Source organism: Lucilia cuprina, chromosome 3, assembly GCF_022045245.1.
Source record: "Lucilia cuprina isolate Lc7/37 chromosome 3, ASM2204524v1, whole genome shotgun sequence".
Lineage (NCBI taxonomy): Eukaryota > Metazoa > Arthropoda > Insecta > Diptera > Calliphoridae > Lucilia > Lucilia cuprina.
The window spans coordinates 29474626-29496542 of record NC_060951.1 but is presented as its reverse complement, the minus strand read 5'-3'; the positions used below and the strand labels follow the sequence as shown (position 1 = coordinate 29496542).

General features: G+C 28.8%; 2 protein-coding genes across 2 annotated transcripts in view; both read left to right on the top strand.

The window, feature by feature from the left end:
- The window catches only part of LOC111681284, a 37556-nt gene extending 23016 nt beyond the window's left edge, over window positions 1-14540 (top strand). The window contains exons 6-12 of the mRNA XM_046947530.1: window positions 1040-1131; window positions 1190-1325; window positions 1395-1805; window positions 12840-13318; window positions 13374-13652; window positions 13707-13934; window positions 14004-14540. Coding sequence (XP_046803486.1) covers window positions 1040-1131; window positions 1190-1325; window positions 1395-1805; window positions 12840-13318; window positions 13374-13652; window positions 13707-13934; window positions 14004-14508 — 2130 coding nt within the window. The 3' untranslated portion in view covers window positions 14509-14540. The remainder of the gene's footprint in view (window positions 1-1039; window positions 1132-1189; window positions 1326-1394; window positions 1806-12839; window positions 13319-13373; window positions 13653-13706; window positions 13935-14003) is intronic.
- Window positions 14541-17287: 2747 nt separating this feature from the next.
- LOC111681259 lies at window positions 17288-21153 on the top strand. Its single transcript, XM_046946568.1, has 6 exons — window positions 17288-17428; window positions 17637-18035; window positions 18117-18237; window positions 18341-19838; window positions 19912-20343; window positions 20418-21153. The coding sequence occupies exons 4-6, from the start codon at window positions 18389-18391 to the stop codon at window positions 20525-20527; spliced, it is 1992 nt and encodes a 663-aa protein (XP_046802524.1). The 5' UTR covers window positions 17288-17428; window positions 17637-18035; window positions 18117-18237; window positions 18341-18388; the 3' UTR covers window positions 20528-21153.
- The last annotated feature ends 764 nt before the right edge of the window (window positions 21154-21917 follow it).

Below are 21917 nucleotides of genomic sequence, written 5' to 3'. Positions count from 1 at the left end.
CTATAGACTAGACTATAGACAAGAATATAGACTAGACTATAGACTAGACTATAGACTAGACTATAGACTAGACTATAGACTAGACTATAGACTAGACTATAGACTAGAATCTGCCATAGGCACAGCTATAGTCGTGACTATAGCCTTAACTATGGTCTCGATACACTATAGACTAAAGTACAGACTAGATAAGAATGTATACAACCTAAACTAGAAACAAGTTTCAACTATAGTTTTGACTATTGACTCGACTATCAACTGGACGATACACTCGAATGCAAACTCAACTATAGACATTTACTTTATTATAGATTCAACTATTGAGTCGATTTATAGACTCGACTATTGACTCGTTAATAGCTCCGACTATACTCTACTATTGACTATATTCTAGTCTAGACTATAGACTTGGACTTTATTGACTCGACCATCTACTCGACTATTTATTCAACTAGTGACTTAACTATAGTTGCGCTTATTAACTCGACAATAGCTCTGACCATTGTCACGACTATAAACTCGTCTGTAGCCTCGACTATAGATTCGATTATACTCTCTACTATAGACTATGCAAAAGACTCCGCTATTGTCTCGACTATAGTCTCAACTACAGACTCGGCTATATTTTTGATTATAGACTCGACGATAGAATCTACTATAGTTGCAATTATACTTGGCTATAGAATCTGCCATAAGCACTGCTATAGACTCGACTAAAACTTCGGCTGTTGTCTTCACAATAGACTCTACTGTATTCTCAACTATAGTCTAGGCTATGGTCTCGATTTTAGATTAGTCTTTAATCAACTATTAACAACACACAATTTTAAACTATTTTATTTTTTTATACCTTTTCACACAACTGTAAAAATTTGAATTAGTTTGCATTGACTATCCGTTTTCCATAGAATAGTTAGTAATACTAGATGTAGTTTCGATTTATCTTTTAATTTTGTTGTTCACCATTTCACCGTTGTTAAAGCAAAACATACTAATCACTTAACAGTATCATCAGATTCTGAATTTTTTACGTCAACAGGAATGCTTAAGACTGAAAATCATTGAACGTTTACTAAAAGAAGGATCAAGTGCTGAGGAGCCGATAAATATACCATTATCGGATTATTCAAGGTGAATTGAATTGTTATAGATAAAGATTTATAAAATATTAATTCCCAATGGATTCTAGTGATGAAGGCAGCAGTTCCAGTTCCGATAATGAAGGTAAAGGTTCTAATAAAGACTTCTCAGATTTAGAAGGACCCTGTTGTCATCCTTTAAGAGCTCCACCATGTTCACCGGAATTAGATGTGGAAATACGTAAAGTAAGTTAGTTTTTGAAAAAAAATATGTAGAAATAAAATTTTCACTATAGTTTTTCTCTCTAAATAAAGCTTCGTTACAGTCGTATGCGTAAAATTATGCAAACATTGGATCGTATATATTTTCAACCTTTATTTCATAAAAAATTACGATTTCTTTTAAAAACTAAACGTTCAAATATCAAAAAACGTAAACGAAAACTAAATCGAAAGGGTTTAAATGAATCTGAAATTCAAAATTCTGATATAGTCAATAAAATTTCCCTACAATATGTTAAACATTTGGAAAATAATAAAAGTTCTACTTCAATACAAACTCTAAGACCTCAAGATCAAATTATAGACAAACAAGCAAAACATTCGAATAAGAAACGTTTGAAGATGGTAGCTCAAGATTTAGCTAAAAAACCTGTGGTGAAAGTATCAAGAAAATTACGTTTATGGCTGCAAAAACGTCAAATTTTTATAATAAGGCGAAAAATGGTAAATAGTAGAACAAAAGATACAAATAAAAAAAGGAATTTTAAAATTGTTAATACCAGAATATGGAGATAAATGGTTTTGAAAATAAAAAAATTAACTCATTAAAGCCAAATTTAAATAAAACAAATTTCAGAATTAAAATTATTATTTTGAATTTTGAATTAATTTGAAAATGCATTTCTGATTTTGTTTATTAAAAAAGTCATTATTTCTAAAAACTCCAAAAATTTTTAACAAATTCTGAGTTTTTTTTAAATAAATTTCCTTATTTTAACAAAGAAAACTAAATTTAAGTTTTACATTTTTAAAACATTTTCTTCCGCTTTGCAATGAACTAGAGAATTGTGTAAAAACGTTTTTTTTTTTAATTTATTTTATTGAAATTGATGTCTTTTCGACATGTGTGTAAAATTAAAAAAAAAAAAAAAAAACAAGAAAACACACATCACTAGGTTTCTAGGTGAACATAAAATTAAATCTTAAAAAAAAACAAATTAATTTAAGTTCATTGCCAGGGACACAAACATACGACATCGTTGTCATCGTTGCCGTCGACTCTCCACATTCACGGCGAATTTATTGCCAGCAGGAATGAAAATTAACAATAGAGAAAAAAAACACAAAATAAATATTGTGTGAAAATATTTTTTCGTTTTACATTTAAAATTAGAATTCAAAATGACACTTTAAATATTACGAAATTTTACAGGTATTTTAGAGAGACGCATTCATTGTAAAAAGTGTTAATATCGTCAAACGGTTAAATCACATTATTCTACACACATGGCACCAATTTAGAATATCTAATGAATTTTCTTTTTATACGTTCTAATGATGTGATGAAAATTACATTATTCTAATGTGTTTAGGATTAATATTATAAGATTATGAAACAACTTTTTTTTAGGACTATAGCCTAAAGTTTAGACTATAAACTATAGTCTTTATATAAAAGCCATCAGTATGAGCTATAAACCTCACTATATACTGGACTAGAAGAGACTGTAGTTTTAACTAAGTAACTGACTATAGATTAGACTATAGTCTAGGTAATATACAAGATTAGAGTTTAGACCATAGACTAGTATAAAGCGTGGACTATGGACAAGACCATAAACTACAACCTAATGTATTCTAAACTATCTACTAGATTAATTACAATGCTTTATTCTGAACTATAGACTATAGACAAGACTATAGACTAAAGACAACACTATAGACTAGACTATAGACTAGACTATAGACTAGACTATAGACTAGACTATAGACTAGACTATAGACTAGACTATAGACTAGACTATAGACTAGACTATAGACTAGACTATAGACTAGACTATAGACTAGACTATAGACTAGACTATAGACTAGACTATAGACTAGACTATAGACTAGACTATAGACTAGACTATAGACTAGACTATAGACTAGACTATAGACTAGACTATAGACTAGACTATAGACTAGACTATAGACTAGACTATAGACTAGACTATAGGCTAGACTATAGACTAGACTATACGTTTTATGATGTGATGAAAATTACATTATTCTAATGTGTTTAAGATTAATAAGATTATGAAACAACTTTTTTTAGGTCTATAGCCTAAAGTTTAGACTATACTTATAGTCTTTATATAAAAGCCTTCAGTATGTGCTATAAACCTCACTATATACTGGACTAGAAGAGACTGTAGTCTTAACTAAGTAACTGACTATAGATTAGACTATAGTCTAGATAATATACAAGATCAGAGTTTAGACCATAGACTAGTATGAACTATAGACAACACTATAGTCTAGAATGTAAAATCGACTATAGTCTGGACTACAGAATTATCTATACTATAAAATAGACTAAGGTCACGACTATAGAATATAGTCTGAACTATAGAATATACTACAGTCTGAACTATAGAATATTCTCCAGTCTGAACTATAGAATAGGCTATAGTCTGAACTATAAAACAGAATAGTATATAGTCAAGACTTTTGACTAGACTAAACTCTGGACTATAGACAAGACCATAAACTAGAACCTACTGTAAACTGAACTATCTACTAGTTTATTAACAATTCTATATTCTAAACTATAGAAAACACTAGAGTCTGGAACGTAGAATTCACTATAGTCTGGACTACAGAATAGACTATAGACTGAACTAAAAAATAGACCAAAATCGGGACTACAGCCTGAACTATACAATAGGCTTTAGTCTGAACTATAAAATAGACAATAAAGTACAATATAATCTGGAATATATAATATACTAAAATTTTGACTTTAGAATCGACTAGAATAGACAATAGTCTTGACTTTAGAATACACTATAGTTTGGGCAATTGAAAATACTAAAGTCTTGTAAATTAGACTAATCTGGTCTATGGACTATAAACTACAAAACAGATTAAAGTCTGAACTATGGAATAAACTATAGTCTATTACATATACAAGACTATAATCGGAACTATAGAGTATACTACTGCTATAACTAAAGACTATAGAGTCTGGACAACAGAATAAACTATAGTTTTGACTATGGAGTAGACTGTAGCCTGGACTATCAAATAGACTATTATCTGAACTATATGGCTTATAAACAAGACTATATTCTGTACTATAGACCATAGACCGAACTGTAGATCAGACTATGACCCGAAGAATTGACTAGATTATAGACTAGACTATATATTAGATTCTATACTAGACTATAGACTAGACTTTTTATTGGTATATAGGCTAAACTATAGACAATAGTCTCAACTGTAGCATATGCTATAAACTCGACTACACTAGATATTATTTTTGACCATAGACTATAATCTAAATTATTAGCTAAACTATATTCTAAATAATAAACTGAATTTAGTTTGTGCTATAAGCCTTACTATAGCATTTACTATAAACTAGACTATAGATTATATTATAGTCTGGGCTAGTCAGTAGACTATAACTTGGATTACAGACTAGATATTAATTATAATATGAACTTTGAATAAAAACTAAAGTATAGATATAGTCTGGGCTATAGACTAGTCTATACCGTGGACTATTTAAAAGACTATAGTCTCTATAGACTATAGTTTAAAATACAGAATACAGAACATACTTTAAACAACTGGTTGGACAGTAGGCTAGACTATATATAGTCTGTAGTACAAACTACATTATAGTCTGGACTATAGACTAGAATTTAGTCTGGACTATAGACTAGACTATACTATAGTCTGAAATACTGTAGAATATATTATATAATTGAGATGATTATAGCATTTTCTTTTTTTTATCCTAAAAACACAATATGTAAATTTTATTGTTAACTATTCTATAATATTCTTAAAAAGATTATTTTAATCAAAATTGCTTAATCTAAAACAACATTCAAAAACTACTACATATTGTGCAATATAAAACTTGTAAAAAAATAAAATGTTTTTTTTTTTTTTTTTTTTTTTTTTTTTTTTTTTTACTTTAAAATATCGTGTCAAAATCATTAAAATTCTTGCGGCATAAAAAATGTTATGAGGCATTGTATACATGCAACCAAAAAAAAAAAAAAAAAACAAATACAAACAAACAATTGTTTTCAATAAAAATGTCCCTGAATTCTTTCTAGTAGCCGTTTTTTACAATTTTCGTAATATTATAATTTCGAATTTAGTTTTTTTTGTTGTTGTTGGCATTGACAGTGAGATTTGCTTTTGTGATTCTTTTGCAGTAGTCACCGCAGCCAAACATATAAAATAGAAAGTTTTTTTCTTCAAAGTAGTAATTTTTTGCTAAAAGTAAAAAAAATACCAAAAACAGACAAATAAAATAAAAGAAGACAAAAGAAAGCAGAAGCAAGAATGTAATTTACAAATAGGTCAAAACAAAATGTCACAAGAATACTTTAAAGGTATAGAAATAAAAATCTGTTTAAGGGATCAAAATGTAATTGGCATTGGCGAATTTATGGGGTACCATACATAAAATTACTATAGACTATACTAAAGAATAGACTATAGACTATACTATAGACTAGACTATAGACTAGACTGTAGACTAGACTGTAGACTAGACTATAGACTAGACTATAGACTAGACTATAGACTAGACTATAGACTAGACTATAGACTAGACTATAGACTAGACTATAGACTTGACTATAGACTAGACTATAGACTAGACTATAGACTAGACTATAGACTAGACTATAGACTAGACTATAGACTAGACTATAGACTAGACTATAGACTAGACTATAGACTAGACTATAGACTAGACTATAGACTAGACTATAGACTAGACTATAGACTAGACTATAGACTAGACTACAGACTAGACTATAGGCTAGACTATAGACTAGACTATAGACTAGACTATAGACTAGACTATAGACTAGACTATAGACTAGACTATAGACTAGACTATAGACTATAGACTAGACTATAGACTAGACTATAGACTAGACTATAGACTAGACTATAGACTAGACTATAGACTAGACTATAGACTAGACTATAGACTAGACTATAGACTAGACTATAGACTAGACTATAGACTAGACTATAGACTAGACTATAGACTATAGACTAGACTATAGACTATAGACTAGACTATAGACTATAGACTATAGACTATAGACTAGACTATAGACTAGACTATAGACTAGACTATAGACTAGACTATAGACTAGACTATAGACTAGACTATAGACTAGACTATAGACTAGACTATAGACTAGACTATAGACAAGACTATAGACTAGACTATAGACTAGACTATAGACTAGACCATAGACTATAGACTAGACTATAGACTAGACTATAGACTAGACTATAGACTAGACTATAGACTGGACTATAGACTAGACAATAGACTAGACTATAGACTGACTATAGACTAGACTATAGACTAGACTATAGACTAGACTATAGACTAGACTATAGACTAGACTATAGACTAGACTATAGACTAGACTATAGACTAGACTATAGACTAGACAATAGACTAGACTATAGACTAGACTATAGACTAGACTATAGACTAGACTATAGACTAGACTATAGACTAGACTAAAGACTAGACTATAGACTAGACTATAGACTAGACTATAGACTAGACTATAGACTAGACTATAGACTAGACTATAGACTAGACTATAGACTAGACTATAGACTAGACTATAGACTAGACTATAGACTAGACTATAGACTAGACTATAGACTAGACTATAGACCAGACTATAGACTAGACTATAGACTAGACTATAGACTAGACTATAGACTAGACTATAGACTAGACTATAGACTAGACTATAGACTAGACTATAGACTAGACTATAGACTATACACTAGACTAGACTATAGACTAGACTGTAGACTAGACTATAGACTAGACTATAGACTAGACTATAGACTAGACTATAGACTAGACTATAGACTAGACTATAGACTAGACTATAGACTATACTATAGACTAGACTATAGACTAGACTATAGACTAGACTATAGACTAGACTATAGACTAGACTATAGACTAGACTATAGACTAGACTATAGACTAGACTATAGACTAGACTATAGACTAGACTATAGACTAAAAAAAAAAAAAAAAAACAAATACAAACAAACAATTGTTTTCAATAAAAATGTCCCTGAATTCTTTCTAGTAGCCGTTTTTTACAATTTTCGTAATATTATAATTTCGAATTTAGTTTTTTTTGTTGTTGTTGGCATTGACAGTGAGATTTGCTTTTGTGATTCTTTTGCAGTAGTCACCGCAGCCAAACATATAAAATAGAAAGTTTTTTTCTTCAAAGTAGTAATTTTTTGCTAAAAGTAAAAAAAATACCAAAAACAGACAAATAAAATAAAAGAAGACAAAAGAAAGCAGAAGCAAGAATGTAATTTACAAATAGGTCAAAACAAAATGTCACAAGAATACTTTAAAGGTATAGAAATAAAAATCTGTTTAAGGGATCAAAATGTAATTGGCATTGGCGAATTTATGGGGTACCATACATAAAATTACTATAGACTATACTAAAGAATAGACTATAGACTATACTATAGACTAGACTATAGACTAGACTGTAGACTAGACTGTAGACTAGACTATAGACTAGACTATAGACTAGACTATAGACTAGACTATAGACTAGACTATAGACTAGACTATAGACTAGACTATAGACTAGACTATAGACTAGACTATAGACTAGACTTTAGACTAGACTATAGACTAGACTATAGACTAGACAACAGATTTTATATTCCCTCTTTTTGAAATGTAGCTGAAACAAAAAAACAGCTTTAAAAACTTTTTTCAGAAAACAAAACAACAACATATGATAATATTTGCCATAGTACCAGGAGTTCAGCTTAACGAATACTATGACTAGAAGCAATCAAAATTCTTAAGGAAAACCCTGGTAAAAAAAACAAACATGTCGAAAAAAATCTCCGACCGAAAAAAAGAAAACAAACAAAACAATTACGTGTCACTTTTTTGTTGACAAAATATTCCCCTCCCCCCCAAAAAATTCTGAAAACTATTTGCCAAAAACAGAAACAATTTCTTTATAAGAACAAAAAAATTAAACTATACTACACTTTAAATGGTTAAAATGTCGTAAAAGGAAAATAAATTGTATAAAAAAAAGGTTCTTGAAACATCAAACAATTTTTTTTTTTTGTAACAACAAAAGAGTGATTTATGTAAACTTGGCATTTAAAACAATAAAATGCTATTGCATTTATTTATTTTGCCATTATTTATTTAAACCATACACCTTCCCCACTTCCTACTTTTGCCATAATACCTGAAAAAATAGAAAAAAATTAACACACCGGGTAAAAGACATAATTTGGCAACAAAATCGATAAAATACAAAAGAAAAAAATTTTAAGAATTTTTAGACTTTTCAGCGTTAAGACAAAGAATTATTAGACATTATTTAATTATTTAATAGGTGTTTTTGTTAAAAAAAAACAAATTACTGCTATCAAGTAAATATGTATGAGAGTGTTAAGCAATATTAAGGAATTTCAAAAAACAACATTCTTTTAAGAAAATTTTATTAAAAACGTAATTAGTTTTTAAAATAAAACAAAATAATTTAACAAACAAAAGATATATAAAATTAATTAAAATGTTAAAAAATTACTAAAACTAATTTAATATATAATTTTCTAAAATCAAGAAAAATATTGAATCCTTCGAACCGGATTTGAACCAGTGACCTATGGATTTCTACATATTGTTGAATTTAACTTCTACAGTCCACCGCTCTACCAACTGAGCTATCGAAGGTTATATCAGTTAAATGCCAAGGTGATGTGTTGTGTTGTCTTGTCAGTGTGTAAGGTGAATTTTCAGCCGAGATACCAACCTTTTTGGGGAGGTTACGATATTCGCTAAATTCTTTATTATATTAATTCAACATTTTAGTTGTGTTAACTAAACACAGTCAAGAGAAAGTGAGGTGGATTTTGTTACAGCCAAAGAAATCTGTTAATAAAAATGTAACCACCATTTAATAGATTATGGACTATTGACTTAACTGTAGACTATACTAGTCTATTGACTAAACTGTATACTAGACTACAGACTATTTTATTGACTAAATTAAAGACTAAACTTAAGATTATACTATCGAATAGTTTATAGACAAGAGTGGAGACTAGACTACAGATTATACTATAGACTGGACTATAGACTCGACTATAGACTTGACTATTATTATTATACACTATAAACCTACCAATAGACTGTAGACTTAACTTTAGACTAGACTATATAATGATCTACAGACTTTACTAGATGATAGACTAGAGTAGACTACAGACTAGCCTAAGACTAGACTACATACTAGACTATAGACTAGACTACATACAAGACTATAGACTAGACTACATACTAGACTATAGACTAGACTATAGACTAGACTATAGACTAGACTATAGACTAGACTATAGACTAGACTATAGACTAGACTATAGACTAGACTATAGACTAGACTATAGACTAGACTATAGACTAGACTATAGACTAGACTATAGACTAGACTATAGACTAGACTATGTATATAAACTATAGAATAGAATATAGTCCAGACAATAGATTAGATTATGGACTAGACTATATAATAGACAAAGACTAGACTTAAGAATGGACTATAGAATAGACTATAGAAAAGACTAGACTATAAACTATAGACTGGACTATAGACTGGAATATAGACTTGACTATAGATAACACTATAGACTTCAGAATAAACTATAGAATATAATATAGATAAATAGACTATAGACTAAACTAAAATATGAAACATAGACTAATGGACAAGGGTATCAACTATACTACAGACTAGACTATTGACTAAACTGTAAACGATGTTATAGACTAGGCTATAAACTATAGCCTAGACCATAACATAGACTATAGACTAGATCATAAACTATACTATAAAAAAAACCATATCCTAAACTATAGCACAGACTATAGACAAGACTAAATTATAGGCTAGACTTTAGACTAGACTATAGACTAGATTTTAGGCTAGAGTGTAGACTATACTATAGTCTAGACTTTAGAATAGTTTAGACTACAGACTACCAAATTGGAAATTTAATATCAATATCATAATTTCCCACTTGATTACTTCTTTTTCGCTATTTTAGATTTTGTCTAACCTAACTTAATTATTCAAATGAATAAATTTTCGTACATATTATGAAACCTTTGAACTGCTCAGATAAGATAATAAATACAAATCTGAGGTATAGTTTAATTGTGTAAACAGCAGCCAGTGGATTTTTCAAAATAACGGTCAAATACTTATAGCCTTCGATAGCTCAGTTGGTAGAGCGGTGGACTGTAGAAGTAAATTCAACATTGTGTAGATATCCATAGGTCACTGGTTCAAATCCGGTTCGAAGGATTTCTTTTTATTAAATTTACTTAAATAATCAAAATTGAAAAAAGTGAAATTAAAAAATTGAACAAAAGTAAAATAATTGCATTAAAATATTTCTATTAAAAGTGAAAACTATTTAAAATATTTTAAACCGTATCCATGACCTTCAAATTAAAATCGAAAGTTTTAAAGTGAAGGTAACGCAGTGACCTACTTAAAATTTAATTTAAAAAAATACTATTTTAATAAATATAAAAAAAGTAAACTCCTTCGAACCGGATTTGAACCAGTGACCTATGGATATCTACACAATGTTGAATTAACTTCTACAGTCCACCGCTCTACCAACTGAGCTATCGAAGGTGATGAGGGAATGTTGGCAAAGTCTTTTGTTGAATTCAAAGAAAAATCTATTTCAAACATATGAATTCAAGTCACCTGTTGGGTGAAAGTAGTTTTTCAACATATTACGATTACAATAAAAACTAACACCATTCACTCATTTTCAATACAAAACCTTTTGGGGTTTGTTTCTTATAAACAATTTGGCTTGATATATGTATCTGGTATGTGTTAGGTTTTTGCTCAAATGCTTGTATACCCTTCGATAGCTCAGTTGGTAGAGCGGTGGACTGTAGAAGTTTAATTCAACGTTGTAGAAATCCATAGGTCACTGGTTCAAATCCGGTTCGAAGGATTCAACTTTTTTTATTATTTTTAAATAATTTTAATTAACTTCTGTTTTTTTTTAATAATAACTTTTAATGGATATCAGAATAAAATTAGGAATTATTTTTAATTTTGAATTGAAATTAATAAATGAGGATTGACTCTTTTAATTCTCAAAAATATTTTAATTACAATTTTGGAAGGAAATTTATAATTTCCGAATAATTTTCTAAACAAATTTATAATTTCCGAAATAAATGTATAATTTCCGAAATAAATGTATAATTACCGAAATAAATGTATAATTTCTGAAAAAAAAAAATTTACAAATGGCCGAAAGAAATTTAAAAATTTCTGACTGAAATTTAGAAAATTCAAAAAGAAATTCATATTTCGGAAAGAACTTGACAATTTCGAAAAGAAATTGTCCATTTCAGAGAGAAATTTAAAATTTGGGAATGAAATTTACAATTTCGGAGAGAAATTTACTATTTCGGAGAGAAATTTACTATTTCGGAGTGAAATTTACAAATTCGGATTGAAATTTACAATTCCGGATTGAAATTTACAATTTCAGATAGAAATTTACAATTTCGCACAAAAATTTACAATTTTGTTATTAAATTTACAATTTCGGATTAAAATCTTCAATTAATTAAAATCTTCAATAAATTAAAAATTTATTTTCGAAAAAATTGCAAAATTGCAATTTTTGAATAAAATAACAATTTTGGAAAGAAAGTTATAATTTCCGAAAGAAATTTACAAATGGCCGAAAGAAATTTAGAAATTTTGGAATGAAATTTACAAAATTCGAAAAGAAATTCACATTTTCAGAGAAAAATTGACAATTTTAAAGAGAAATTCACAATTTTGAAGAGAAACTCACAATTTCGAAGAGAAATTCACAATTTCGGAGAGAAATTTACAATTTCGAAGAGAAATTTACAATTTCGAAGAGAAATTTACAATTTCGAAGAGAAATTTACAATTTTGGAAAGAAATTTATAATTTCTAAAACAAATTTACAAATGGCCGAAAGAAATTTACAAATTTCGAAATGAAATTTACAAATTTCGAAATGAAATTTACAAATTTCGAAAAGAAATTCACATTTTCAGAGTGAAATTTACAATTTCGGAAATAAATTTACAATTTCGAAGGGAAATTCACAATTTCGGAGAGAAATTTAAAATTTCGGAAAAAAATTTACAATTTCGAAGAGAAATTCACAATTTCGGAAAGAAATTTAAAATTTCGGAGAGAAATCTAAAATTTCCGAAATGAATTTACAATTTTCGAAAAGAAATTCACATTTGTCGTTATTAAATTTACAAATTCGGATTAAAATCTTCAAATGGTTTAAAGTTTAGATTTTCGAAAAGAAATTTTTAATTTCGGAACAAAATTTTAGATCGACAATTTCTATTTCGAAATTAAAAATATCATTTCCTCTTCGTTTCAGCCTCACCGCCTTAAATTCCGCCTAAAATCCTTACATCGCCGTAAAAAAGACGAACGTTTACTCCTCGATATGCCAACCACCGATCCCGGATCAGATTTACTATTCTCTACCGATGATGAGTACATTGATGCTAATGGCATGGTCACCTGTTATGGAACGATGCCACCACGCATACGACGCAATCTCTTAAAAAGTGAATTACAACGGCGTTATATAGAAGAGATAGGAGATGGTTTGAGAAATATGCCGCCAGAATTGATAATAACATCACCCTCGAATAAGGGAAAACAAAAAAATCATACGGTACGAATACTCTATAAACCAGCAGCGGAAAAATATGATAGAAAAACACAAAACACAGGCAACGAATTGCCATTTATAGGACAACCGGCAAAAAGAACTAGTTCATGGCATAATTTGAATACAGCAGGACATTCGCCTACCTTAACGCCTTACAAACCAAATGCCACGAAAAATAAGTGAGTGGTTTTTTAATAAAGAACTTATTTGTTAATTTTTTACATTTTTTTCTAGAACTCACAGTCCTTTTTATAGGCCTTTGTCGAAAAAGGAAACCTTAAGTAAAGAAGATTTGGATATTAAATTATCTTTGAAAAAGAAAATCTGGACTGGTATACAACCAGATGATATGATTTTAGGTGTAGATCGCTCACGACCTTTATCGTGGGTGGCACCACAATCTCTGAAAAGCAAAAAGATGTCTAGCGAACAGCATTTAAATTGTGGCCTTTATATGCCTAAACTTTCGGCTGGCAATAGCAACAAAAGATTGGAAAATGAAGCATTTCTAAAGTGAGTATTATTGTTAATAATGTAAATTTATTTAAAATTGTCTTATCTCTTTAGCGCTTGTACACAAAAGTTAATGGAATGGCAAATCTTAAACTCAGATACCGATATTTCTCCACGTAGTCAAAGCAAAATGAAAGTGCCTCTTAAGTTAGTAGTACCCGATATAAATGAAGATCGTACCATGTGTATATTTAAGCATTTAGCCAATATCAAAAAACCCTGTACAATTAATACTTCCACCAAAGCAGACAATGAAACCTCAAGTAAAATAAAAACAAAAAGGTAACTAACTATTTCTATAACAAATTTATATGAAAAGAAAACTCTAAACCCTCTTCCCTTCCCTTTCAGAACTACCATCTCTAAAGTTGTTGAAACTAGTAAAATTTTCACCAAAATTAGCAAATCTAAACCACGCAACAATTTAGCCTCATCACAGCGTTCGTTAAATAAGCCAGCGCTTTCCCAACATAAAACCCATGGCCGCTCAAATAAATTCAAAACTGGTGGCCTAGTGGTAACAGCCGTACAGACAGGAGTTGGTGGTGCAGCAGCAGCAGCTAGCAAAAAGAATAAGAAATTAAAATCACTACAAAATAAACTACCCAATAACAATCATACAAATAATATAGTTTCAAATGAGGCCCGCAGACCCTCGACTCTTAACAATTATAGTAGTGGGAATAATGATGGCTTAATTATGACCGCCACTGCTACGACTATAGTGCGTAAAGTTAAAACCAAATTAAAAAAGAAAAAATCGTCTACAAATACTAAACAGGAAATGACTACTTCGATAAGTTTAAATACAATTTATAATAGTTCCGATACTGGCTCCAATACAAAATCACAATAATAAAATTGATAAAAATTTAGGATATTTTTTAAAAAAATTCAATAAATGTTGTTGTTTTATTTAATAAAAAGAAGAAATTTGCAATTTTAGAAAGAAATTCACAATTTCAGAAAGAAATTTATCATATTTGAAAGAAAATTTCAAATTTCAGAAAGAAATTCACAATTTCAGAAAGAAATTTACAATTTTTGAAATAAATTCACAATTTTTGAAATAAAATCACAATTTCAGAAAGAAATTCACAATTTTAGAAAGAAATTTACAATTTTTGAAAGAAAATTTCAAATTTCAGAAAGAAATTTTTAATATTAGAAAGAAATTCACAATTTCAGAAAGAAATTCACAATTTCAGAAAGAAATTCACAATTTCAGAAAGAAATTCACAATTTCAGAAAGAAATTTTTAATGTTAGAAAGAAATTCACAATTTCAGAAAGAAATTTACAATTTTGAAAGACAATTTTAAATTTTAGAAAGTAATTTTTAATTTTAGAAAGAAATTCACAATTTCAAAAAGAAACCTACAATTTTTAAAAGAAATTCACAATTTGTTGTTGTTTTATTTAATAAAAAGAAGAAATTTGCAATTTTAGAAAGAAATTCACAATTTCAGAAAGACATTTACAATTTCAGAAAGAAATTTACAATTTTTGAAAGAAATTCACAATTTGAGAAAGAAATTTACAATTTCAGAAAGAAATTTACAATTTCAGAAAGAAATTTACAATTTTTGAAAGAAAATTTCAAATTTCAGAAAGAAATTTTTAATTTTAGAAAGAAATTCACAATTTCAGAAAGAGATTTACAATTTTTGAAAAAATTTCACAATTTTAGAAGGAAATTTACAATTTTGAAAGAAAATTTTAAATTTTAGAAAGTAATTTTTAATTTTAGAAAGAAATTCACAATTTCAAAAAGAAATCTACAATTTTTAAAAGAAATTCACAATTTGAGAAAGAAATTTATAATTTTGGAAGTAAAACTTAGATAAAAAGAAATTTAAATCTTTGGAATAAAATTTAAAATTTCAAAAGATAGTTAAAATTTGGAAAGTATTTTGTTTTTGGAATGAAATTCAAAATTTCGAAGAAAACTTGGTTTCAAGATTTTGATCGGATCGATTGCAATTAAAATAATAAGCATTGAATAAAGTATTTTAAAACAAAATATTCTACAACGAAATGAAATTCACAATATCAGATTAAAAATTTTATAATCCGAATAAAATTTTCAGTTTCAAAAAGTCTGATGAAGAAATTCTGCATAAAATCAATACTGTTATGATTAAGTTTGGACTGACAACTTTTTGCAATTTCAGAAAAGTCGATATTTCGTATTTGAAACATAGGAAAGTAAATTTTATAATGATTTCGAAAAGGCTTATGAAGCAATCAGAAGACCCCAATAAGGATAACTTCAAAAACGGTAAGAAACATTCTCTTATTTTCTCAATATTGGTGTGATTGGGTTTGGACAGGAATTCTACAGTTTAAATGAAAACACAAAAACTTTTGGCAAATCATGAAAAATTGACATTCCGAAAAAGTCAATTTCATAACGATTTATCCAACCATTGACTTTTTCTACCTTTTTTACTTTCTTTAACGAATAGGTTCTATAGTTTTTTCTTTAAAATCTATAAAATTATTCAAATAATATTGAAAACTAAATTCTAACATTTTGCAAGAGTCTATTACCAAAAACTCACCAACCTTTCAACTCCCCGCTAACTGGCAACACTGTTATTATCAAGATCTCTCTTGCTTTTTAACTCTTTTCTTCTCAACATACTCTTTATTTACCTATTTTGTTTTTCCTCTATTACAATTCCCCCCTTTTCTTATCAATGCACTTTTTTCACATAGATTTTAAAACTATTTAAACAAATTACTTAATCATCATAAAATCATTATCATGTTCTAGGAACGTGAGTTGTTTTACAAACTAAACATTTAACACAACTTAATTAAACTTTATTTAATTAATAATTTACTTATTACAGGCGAAAAAAATCAATTAATGTGCGCCTTTTTTTCTATATTTCTTAAATTTAGTTAAAGTTTGTATGTTTGTTTTTGTTTTCATTTTGTACAACTTTTTCCCCCATTTTTGCAGCTCAGCTCACCTGCACCATGGTTACATTTTGTATACATTTTTATTTGCAAAATCATTTATATCAACAGCACTTACCCTTTCGGTTTGTTATTTAAGGGAAAATTTTTGGAGACAAGCACTTTATGGAGTTCACACTTTACGTTTTATTTTATTAATATAATGATTTTATTATTAATACGATTGTTTACACAGAAATTTATTTATTTTTATAACCCGTTACCACCGTACACAGACCGAACACAAGCAAAAACTTTTTCACGCATACACGCGATTTTTTATAATTTTTTTTGTTCTTGTTCTCTTATAAGTTGTTGTCAAAAGTTTTTTGACATTCCGTTACATGTTGGGATAGGAAGAAAACTTAAAAGAAAGAAGAAAGTTTAAGGAAAAACAGTAAAAAGTGTTGCATTTTTAGAGGATTTGGGTAAAATTTATGACAAAGGGTTTTTTTAAATAAAAATTTATAAAATAATAATTATTATTATTATTCGTTCGCATTTAGAGGAACAGGCAGTTAATAAAAGTTTCAATCCATCTAAAAAGAAATTTACCAGATGATATTACTTTTTCTTCTATTCTAGTTAGGTCCGGCAGTTCTAAGACCGCAAACGTTTTGATGATTAATGTTGTTGTTGCATCAGGTTGGCTGTTACGGGATGTTCTTCTCTGGAGAAAAAACTTCCAGTTGATACAGTTGATGCTGAGTTGACAATCTTTGGCCGATTGAGAATCGGGTCGTTCCGGAGCGGTGATCCAATTGGGATCGATTGATTATTAATTATTCCATATTCTCGATTAAAACTGAGGTAGTCTATAACAGATATATAAAATATAACAGACAACATATATATTTTTTTCATTTTTATATTCAGAAGAAAATATATAATTTTCTTAATATTATAAGAATTAAATTATATATAGAACTTTCTGTTCTATTTAAGAATTCTTAATTTTTTTCTATTCAAAAATTGTATAAAATTTACGAAATAAATATATTTTTTTATAAATTTGTAGGTATTTTGAAATATATCGTAATAAAATTAACTAAAAACTTTGCTAAAAAAATTTTGCCGGCTTAGAGACGATTTTTAGCCGCTGTCGAAATGCATATAGTCAGACGCCGTTACATTTTAGGCGAAATTACGGAGAAATGTAAAAATAGCAAAAAAAATTTTTGGTAGAAAAAGGCGAAAAAAAGTTGCAAACTGTCGGCGTCTTTTTTATTACAATTTGTTTGTAAATTTAAACAAAAATTTAAGAAAAATGCATAATAAATACTTATAAATAAATGTAAATATTAAAAAAGAAACTAAAGACATAAATTTTGGCAATAAATGTATGTGCTAAAAAATATTTCCCAATTTGTGCAAATGAATTGTTATTAAACATTTTCGTTTCATTATAATAAAAAAGGTATATAATAATTTGTAGAAATGTGTGAAAATTTTCTAAATAAAGATAACAATTCCAATTGAAAAACAAAATATACTGCAGGATTGTGTTTACCTTTGAGTGGTTTCCAGGCCATTTGTACATCAGAGCCAAATTTTGGTAGAAAACTAAGAAGAAAAAAACGCGTAGAAGAGGAGTAATAAGCAAAAATATTAAACGATTTGTAAGTATTATGGGTTTAAAACAAAACCCTCAAACATCTCTACAAGTTTGTAGGTTAAAGTTTTTCACTACAAAGCAACTTTTGCGCTTTTTTTTCGTTACAGCCAATTCCCTAGTAAAAACACAAATATTTGTGTAATAGCTAACAAAAAATGGGTGATTTATTTGATCAACTTAAATCCGAAGGTCCTCTAAAGAAAACAAGCAACACCTCGTCTCCCGCTAAAACTGCTGCAACACCTACAAAAAGTAAATATGATAAAACGGTGGAAGATTTTAATGAAAAACATCTATCGAAAACGGGCAGCTTTAGACGTGAATCCCTGCCTTCGCCGCTGACGGTCAGTAGTGTTTTGAAAAAATCCAAAAGCCAAAAGGCTCGCAGTTTATCTCCTCCTAAATATGGCGCCAATAATGTTATAAAATCCTTAAAAGTTAAATTGGAACGTAAGAAATTAGAGGAATTTCTCACAAGACCTCTAGAAGAACATGCCAATAATATACGCATTAAACAGGAGAAAATAAAAGATTCACATAAACACCTAAAACTAACACCGACGAAAGCACAACAGAAACTCTTTGAACCTTTGTCGCAAGTGGGTCAAAAACTAACGAAAAAACAAATGTTAAAGGAATTCAATATAAAACCCTGTAAAGTAAGAATACATAGAGATAATTTAAAAAGGCTAGCAAAAGAATTCAAAAAGAAAGCGGCTGCCAGAAAAGATAATAAAATAAAAGCAGAGAAAAGAACGGCCTCAGATGGCTACTCTGGTTCACCGCCTCCCAAAAAGCTTAAAGGCAACAACATGGATGCTAAGCATAATAAAATTAAAAACAATTTCTTTATCAAACTCAACACTTCACCCTCTATTAAAACGGAAAAGAAATTTAAACATTTCTCGAGGAACTCTTCCTCCTCCTCCACCTCCTCTTCGTCTTCGTCATCATCGGTGGCTCAACATAATAAAATCAAAAATTCTAAATTTAACACCATAACCACGCCCACAAAATTTTCACGCTCCCATTTAATAACCTCCTTTGGCAAACGTTTCTTTAACGTACAGGTCAAAATAGAACGTTGTACCCATCCTTTGATGCTAACCTTTGAGTCGAACGATCGTGCTAGGCGCCTGCAGGCTAAACGCAACAATAAATCAAAAAATCTCTCTGTATCATTTCGTGAACAAGTCGAAATCTTTGGTGGTAGCTCCGATTCTGATGATAGTTGTGATGAGGATTTCTGTGCTGTACCCAATCGTAGTAATCGTAAAAATAATTCCAGCCATTCGATTCCCCTACCCGTAACGCCTGTTGTTATGCCGGCTCGTTTGAAAAAAGTCGAAAATGGTAAAGTGGTCGATGACATAGAATTGGATCCTTCATTGTTTGTAGATCCCAAAATATTGGTTGCTAGTACACCATTTTCACCGGGACGCAAGAAACGTGATCATAAATCATTTAGTCCTTTAAAGGATGAAAGTTCACCCAGCCCTCGTAAGGAACAGCTAAAGTTGGCAAATGAAAGAATACCACCAAGTGGTCTAAGACGTTTGAATATCGACGAGGAGGATGATGAAGATGATGATTGTGAATATATTGGTAAGTGTTACTTTTATTTTTGAGATTTTTTTTTTAGAATTGAAAAATTAAACTTTTCTAATAATAATTTAAGTACCTATCGAAATGCCGCAACGGCGTGCATCCCGCACCAGTTCCAATGACGATTTAGCTGGTCTTTTCGATGACGATGTCAATACAAATGATAATATTGATTTTACCACAAATATTGCAAACAATTTCGACAAACAAAGCACCCCAGCAGTACCCTCACTTGCAGCCGTACTAAATCTGGAAAATGGTTCCGATGATAGTTTTCAATCTGCTAAAGATATGGCGGAACCGAATAATGCAACGAACAATGTCGCAGACAATCAATTATCTACATTACAACTATCCTCAGCGTTAAATTTCGGTTCGGATACAAATAAAGACAACAACAATGATTTTGGACAATTGCAACAGACAACAAATGGCAATGAAAGCAGCAAACATATGAATACCATAAACACCATGGATGACATTTCAATGAATTTATTTTTAGAAGGTAATTTTAATCAAAGTTATTTTCTCCTTTCTCCATTCAAAGTAATCAATATTTGTTTCTTTTTTTTTTCCTAGATTCTCAAACTAATGAGGATGATACACATGCAAAATCTTTTGTTGATAGTTTAATTAATGAAACTATTGATAAATTATCGAAAGATATCGATGAAGCTGGAACGGATTAACAATATGATAAGACACCATTGTACTTTGGTTATTAACTAACTAAATACATTATGATAAGTGTATTTTGAAAAGAAAGAAACAAAATATTGCGCAATTTTAGGTTTATTTTAATATATGTATTGTTAAATTTCTCTCCCCGAGCGCACACATTCAATACATGAATACTAAAACTTCCCTACCATCATCAACATTATTAAGCATTCTTAAGCGCTGTTTTCTAATTCTTATTATTTTGTTTTAAACAAAATCTTAACAAATTTTTTAATTATAATTTGTTTTTTTATTATTAATAATAATAATCTTTATATAGTTTTTACATAATTGGAATCATGTAAAAAAAAATGTTTATTTTTTATATCTATCTCTCTCTCTTTAAATACCTTGAATTAACTACATATTTAAGTATGTAATTGTAATTTTACACACACACCCCCACAAACATATATTTTTCAATAGCATTACAATACACAACAACAACAACAATAAATCTTAATACATTTAAACAATAATTATGTTTGAAATACAAATATCTTATAATTCATAGAAGTAATTTGCAATAGAAATTTTGTTTTCTATATGAAAATTTTCTTTGGTTCTAATAAAGTCTAAAATATTGTAAGTTAAAGATGTTAATAAGGTTTCTATTTAAAATTATTGATTTTGTAAAGAAAATATGTTTTTTTATAAAAAGGAAATTTCAAAATTTTTCATCTAAAATATTGTCCAAAAAATTTAAAAAAAAAAATCAAAAATTTTTTTACAAAAATATAAATTTTCGAAAAAATTTCTACATTTTTTGAAAACAGAAAAACTTTTGATTTCTTTTCAAAGAGAAATTTTTCAAAAATTTTCTTAAAATATTTATAATTTTCAAAAACTGGCCCCTATTCCGCATTTCAATTCCAATCGAAATTTTCTCCGTTTGGCAACATTGGTATTCTGCATTTCGATTCGATTCTCCGCCACATAAGCAACAACTTGCAAAAACCTAGCTACGAGTCGTAATTCAGTCATTTTAAATTTTTTTAAATTTTTTCTAGAAATTTTACAAAATTTTTTTTTTTAAATTTTCAAAAATTTCTATTTTTCCAAAACATTTTCTAAAAATTTATCCTTTTTTTCTAGAAAATTTTTCAAAATTTTATTAAAAAGTATTAAAAAAATCTAATTTTTTTTATGAAGTTTTTAAAAAATGTTGAAAATTTCTATTTGTTTAAGAAAATCACCCCTGCATTTCGATTACGTTTACGCATTCAGTTACGTAACGATCGAATAAAGGTATTCCAACAAAAAACTGAATCGTAAGAAAAAGAAGAAGCAATTCCATTTCGTTTCAATACTTTACGAATGTTTGTATTCTTCGTTACGATCGTGCCTACTTTTTTTCGA

Bases quoted from the DNA above. Each gene is read 5' to 3' on its own strand.
- LOC111681259 (XM_046946568.1), top strand. From the start codon at position 18,389: ATGGGTGATTTATTTGATCAACTTAAATCCGAAGGTCCTCTAAAGAAA. The intron at 19,839-19,911 runs GTAAGTGTTACT...TAATAATTTAAG, and splicing joins TGATGATTGTGAATATATTG to TACCTATCGAAATGCCGCAA. The intron at 20,344-20,417 runs GTAATTTTAATC...TTTTTTTCCTAG, and splicing joins AATGAATTTATTTTTAGAAG to ATTCTCAAACTAATGAGGAT.